The 6,000-nt window shown below is 46.4% G+C and overlaps 1 protein-coding gene across 2 annotated transcripts in view; it reads left to right on the top strand.

Moving 5' to 3' along the window:
* SMARCA1 (SNF2 related chromatin remodeling ATPase 1) overlaps positions 1–5,633 on the top strand; it is a 55,036-nt gene extending 49,403 nt beyond the window's left edge. For both annotated transcript variants that reach the window (XM_028714667.2, XM_028714666.2), the window contains exons 23-24: positions 3,416–3,526; positions 5,147–5,633. In XM_028714667.2, coding sequence (XP_028570500.2) covers positions 3,416–3,526; positions 5,147–5,218 — 183 coding nt within the window. In that variant the 3' untranslated portion in view covers positions 5,219–5,633. The remainder of the gene's footprint in view (positions 1–3,415; positions 3,527–5,146) is intronic.
* The last annotated feature ends 367 nt before the right edge of the window (positions 5,634–6,000 follow it).

Consider the following 6,000-nt stretch of genomic DNA (forward strand, 5'->3'; position numbering starts at 1 on the left):
GAGACTTTTGGTGGCCCAAGATGCGGGGGGAAGTAGCGGATTACGTCTCGAGATGTGACACCTGCCAAAGGGCCAAGTCAGTTCACAAACCGCCGGCGGGACTGCTGGAACCGCTGCAGACACCGTCTGAACCGTGGGAGAGGGTGGCCCTGGACTTCGTCACGGATCTGCCCAGTTCGAGGGGAAAGACAGCAGTGCTAGTGGTGGTGGACATGTTTACCAAAATGGCACACTTCATTCCGTGTGCGAAGGTAGCCACGGCAGAGCAGACCGCCAAACTGTTCATAGACCACGTGTTCAAAGTCCACGGTCTGCCACGGTCTATTCTCTCCGACCGGGGGCGACAGTTCATCTCGAACTTCTGGCAGAAGCTGATGGGCATCCTGAACGTCAAAGTCAATTTAGCGTCGGCGAGACACCCACAGACCAACGGACAAGCGGAGAGGGTCAACGCCATCATGCAGCAGTACCTGAGATGCTACGCCAATCAGCAGCCCACGACATGGGTGGACTACCTGCCACTCGCCGAGTTCGCTTACAACAATACGAAGCACGTGTCGACGGGGGTGACGCCGTTCTTCGCCAACAACGGGAGGCATCCCAGAACCTTCCCGGGTTTAGAGAGAGTGGGGGAGGGGGAGCCAATGGCAGCGGAAGCCTTAGCGTCGGAGTTGCAGGAAGTTCACGAACAGCTTAGGAGGCAGTTAGAACTAGCAAAGCAAGCATACAAAGTGCAGGCCGACAGACACAGAAGAGTTGGGGAAGACATACAGGTGGGAGACTGGGTCTGGTTAGCAGCGCAAGCAGTGCCGACCAGATCGTTAGCGAAGAAGAAGCTAGGACATAAGCAGCTAGGACCTTACCAAGTCCAGGCACAGGTCAATCCAGTGGCTTTCCGGTTGGCTCTTCCGGAGGGTTCCAGAATGCATCCGGTGTTCCATAGATCGGTGCTCACGCCCTACAAAGCACCTCATAGATTTCAGGAGCCAGACACAGCACCAGACCCGCTCAGAGAAGGGCCCAGAAAGGGGGGGTCGCCAAGAAGGGGACACATCAACGAGGTCACAGAGATTTTAGACTCGAGATGGGGGGAAGAGGGAGTAGAATATCTCCTAGCCAGAGAGGGTACCCCGGCCAGTGCCAACAGCTGGGTACCGGACTATGCCTTGGAGGAGCCTCTGCTCAAAGAGGAGTTTCATGCCCTCTTCCCACACAGGCCCATGCCCGCCGAGTATTTCGACGACTGGCTCTTCACACCCACACTTTCAGCCAGCACTTTCCAGGGGTTCGCCTCGGACGAGGAACAGGCCCCAGTCACAAGCTCCCCGGAGGGTTCGCCACCGGGGTCTGCCTCAGACCGTTCTTATTGGTGGGACGATCGACCAGAGGAGCAGTGGCGCAGTAAGTGGCTGGGGGGTCCTTGGCAGGCATCACCCGCAGAGGGGAACGGGGGCGAGACGGACATGGACGTGTTGGGGGAAGACGTGGGGTTCGAGCAAGGAGGCAGAGAGATGGAAGCAGAGGAGAGCGACGTCGACGAGTACATGGGGGACGAACTGTATCCTGCACGCACCCCCGCTACGACGGAGCACCCAGTACCCACACCGGAAGGAGGGGAGGGGGGAAGGGGGGGCTTCGAGGGGGGGATGGATGTCAGGGGTTCAGGAGCAGAGGGACAGGAAAGGGAGGAATTAGAGACCGAGGGAGAGGAATCCGAGGGAGAGGTCAGCGATGATAGCCGTCCGAGGTCTCTAAGTCTCTCCAGCGAATCAGAGGATTCACAGAAAGGGGCTCCCGTGGTCAGAGCTAGGGGGTTGCCAGAGGGAACACCACAGGAAGGAGGGGCCAGAGGGGACTCAGAAAGCAGCAGTTGGAAATCGGGACCAGCTTCCCCACCGGAGAGCAGTAAGGGGGAGGAGTCCCAAGCATCGGCAGCAGGCAGCTTTCCGTCAGCGGAAGGACATGAGTCAGGGTTAGCCACGCCTGCATCAGAGAGCGAGGAAACGGTCAAAAGGAAGGTCAGAGGCAGCGCGCGCGCGCCAAGTTCAAATGTACAAGAGGGTGGCGCAATGAGCAGCCCGGAGAGGGAGCCGGGTCCCAAAGCCCGCCGAAGAGAGGGGGAGGAGTCCGAGGGGTCCGCCTCCGAGGCGTCCAGGAAGGAAGGCACCCCGGGGGGTAGTAGGACCCAGAGGCGGAAGGAGAAACGAAGAAGGTGGAGTAAGGCTAGAGTCTTAAACTGGTGTACAGGGGGCGGAGACTCAGACGAGGCTTCGCTGGTCTAGGGTCTAGACGTAGAGACGCACGCTAGGGCTTGAAAATGGAAACTAAGCTTCAATAAAGACTTTTGTACAGTTCTGCTGGCTAGCGTTGGTCTTCGGTGAGCTGGGACCTGGAGGCAGTCTCTGACATGTGTGTTTGTACTGTACTCCAAAACAGGCTGAAAATTTTATTTATTTATACATAATTTAAATTTCTATGAACATGCTTCATCCCAAAACGATTCCAGAAGTAGTGAACAGCAGTTGTACTCTTAATTGTTTTAAAATTTATTTCCATATTACATGTATATGCCTTTGCTTCAAGGAGCTCACTACCACCCCCATTGTTTTCCTTGCAGTAGCCCTGTGAGGTAGGTTAGGTTGAGAGAGAGTGACTGGACCATGGCCACTCAGTGAACTTAATGACTGATTATTTGAATCTGGGTATCTAAATTTAATAACTATACCACAGTGGCGGTGGAATCAGCCCATTTTTTAAAACACAATCTCAATTTATTTTAGCAGTATCTTGAAACTGGATATAAATTAAGTGTTGCAGGATGATTTGAAGTGCTCTTTCAGAAGGTTTCTGAATTATTTTATATTAATTATTTTAAGAGATACTGTGTTTTATATGGAACTGAGTGAAAAGGTAAAAAGGCTGCCATAAAATGAATGATAACGGAATTTTCTTTCTCTGTGTGTGTTTGCATGCATGCACTTTTTGAAAACATTCTGCATGCCATAGAGCACATTTTCATGTGCATTTAGGTGTTAGTCATGCTTTTATTGCAGTTTGTTTTAGATGAGCCAGCTCGGCAAGTCTAAAGTGCAAAGCTCTTCTCTTTCTAAGTTGCTGTAGAATCTCATAGGACATAATTAGAGAAAAAGTCAACATCCCATTGAATTTTATTATTAAATACCCATTGATTTTAATTACTCTGTACTGCACCCTAAAGCTACAATCAACAATATGTTTTGCTAACATGAAACACATTTTAAAAGGACTTTGTGGGTGTCATTTTAGAATTTTGACAGGTATGAGTGATCTGCACCTTCTCCTCTGAATGTCTTGCTTGCTTAATGTCTCTGTATGTTTGGCTAGGTTGTCACAGAATTTGATATATATACACACATATATTAATCTTATTTCTCAGGAACTCCAGAGACGCTGCAATACACTCATATCACTCATTGAAAAAGAAAATATGGAAATTGAGGAAAAGGAAAGAGCTGAAAAGAAAAAGCGGGGAACAAAAGCTCCAGCGGTAATCAATCATCAGCACCCCTTCCAAACATTTAAAATACTTATGTTGCACTTTTCCAACATGTTTTCAAAGTAGCTTAGAATGCAGAGAATAACATAAAACAATACTTAAAAAATAAATAGGATTTTAAAAACATAAATAACCAGCAGATGAGTGAGAAAAGTCACTTTAGGAAGTCCAAAGGATGAGTAGAGAGGGTTTACAGTCCTTCTGGAATGAAAACAAGGTGGAATAATTCCTCACTTCCAGGGTCCCCGATTTTAGTGGCAGATGTTCAGATTACACAGAATAGATGTTAACTGAATTGGGCCTGGGAAACCTGTGGCCCTTAAGATGGCCATGATGACTTGGGGTGACAGGAGTTGGACTTCCCAAAAATATCTGGAGGGTCACAGGTTTCCCACCTTGGATGCATGAAGAGACAGTCTCTAAAGTATGTGGTTCAGGCTTTGTAGATGAACTATAATAGTAGCTTACTTTGAAAGTACTGTAGTTATTGAGGTAGAAACAAATCATAGCACAGCGTGCTTAGAGGTTTCCTTCTCCTTTTCCTTTGCCAGAAAGAGACCTGCTGTTATGACAACAGGCCACAGCTTGCTTTCAGGTCCCTTGCTTTCAGAAAGGGAATAGATGAAGGTCATATTGGTGGCTTCTGTGTAAACTTGGTCTACTTGGAGGAAACCTTCATGGTTTCTGAGAAAACCAACTGCTGACTACTGCTATGGAGTGTTTTATGGGGGGAGGAAAGCTCTGTGCATGTGCCACTTTCCTATCCCACTTCTTTTGCTCCAGCTCCCCTCCTCTGTTCCACTTGGTGACAATAAGACAAGTGGAGGTTGGGGGAGGCCTTCCTGGTGATTTTTAAGCTTGCTGCAGTTGTAGACCATTGAGCCCAATGTACCTGTCAGGGTGGGAAAGTTCAGAAGAGATAGAGCTGTGCTTTTGTATCCCCTCCTTCCCACATTCCTGGCACTTCTGTCTAGCTACAGCATGACAAAACAAAAATGCTAGAGTCAGAAACGGGAGTACTGATGAAGGCTTATCCTCAGTTCTCTAACACACTGGTTTCCACAAGGGTAGATAATAGGAAAGTAGAATGACAGGGGCAACCCCCTGTGTCATCCTTTACATTTACCTTTCCTAGCACAGGTGGTTTAATGTGACTTTCCTTAGTGCTTCTTAGACCACTGATACCTAGAAACTGAATTCTTGATGGATCTTTCATTTCCCAGTCAATGGCAAATGCTATTTAACAAGCATAACCACATATGACATAGCAGCAGCATCTGTAACAATAAAACAGAATGGTGTATATTTCTGATCAGCTAGCATGGTCAGTATTCTTGTTGATTTGAGTTGCAGTTCAACAAATCTGTAACGCACCAAGTTAGCCACTCCTTGCCTTATCAGTCTTATCCTGAATCTTCTTTCAATGCCTCTGTTAGATTGCTTTTGAATTTATATGGATGAAATCCAGAGAAATCTAGGATCTGTTGTTATTTTAACCGGCAACCTCATGGTCTATTGGATTTCATTACCTTTATATACATTCTGCATCAAGCATTGTTATGATGGACAAAAATGTGACAACTTCTCTCCCTTCCCACCTTTTTTTTCCAGTCACAAAAAAGAAAAGCAGACTCTGCCATAGAAAGCTCTGGAAAAAAGGATGCCAAGAAAGTGAAGACGTAAAATTGGGAATTGAAGCTCAGTTTAAAACTGCCATTTCCCCCCCTTCTCTGTCTTCCAGTGTTATTGACACTGTCTGTGTATTCATTATACCCCTTCCCCCCAAAATCTTCCCGCCAGTTTCAATTTTTGCAAACCTGTATATTTTACAATGCTTTACCTAATGTGTAGTTTTTTATTTTATGCATTCCAATATTTTTGTGCACTTGTATTTTACGCTTTTTCTGCATTTCTTGAGCAAAATTTTACTCAGTCCTTGTTCTTCTGAAGTTTGTGCTGGGGCTTTTAGCTTTCATATGTTTTATATGCTTTGACAAAAAAACAAACTTGATTATTCTGTTGTTGTATTATTGTTGTTTCCTACTTTATATGATCGTGGAAAACCAAAATGAATTAAAATGACCAGAGGAGAAATATACTTTTAATTTGTTTTGTTTTTTCTCTCTCTCTCTTCAACCCACTCCATCTTGTAGTCCCCCCCCCCTCTATACAGTGGCTTAGATAACATTTACTGCTAGAGTAATTGACTATAAGAGGAATTATCTTTTTGTATGTGTGAACATGGTCCCGTTTGGGCTTTTGATCTATCAGTTCCTAGGTATCTCTTAGGCAGAAGCAGAAGTAGGTGGTAAACAGGCTGTACAAACTACAAACTAAAGGTTGTGCAAAAAGTATGCTTTTTGTTTTTATAAACGCCTCTCCGTATTAAAAGCTTCCTGCAAATAGACAACTTAACATGAAGGGAATGGGCTGGATTATACACCTTCTCTCTCAGCCGCAGGCAT

This window comes from Podarcis muralis, chromosome Z (assembly GCF_964188315.1).
Source record: "Podarcis muralis chromosome Z, rPodMur119.hap1.1, whole genome shotgun sequence".
Lineage (NCBI taxonomy): Eukaryota > Metazoa > Chordata > Lepidosauria > Squamata > Lacertidae > Podarcis > Podarcis muralis.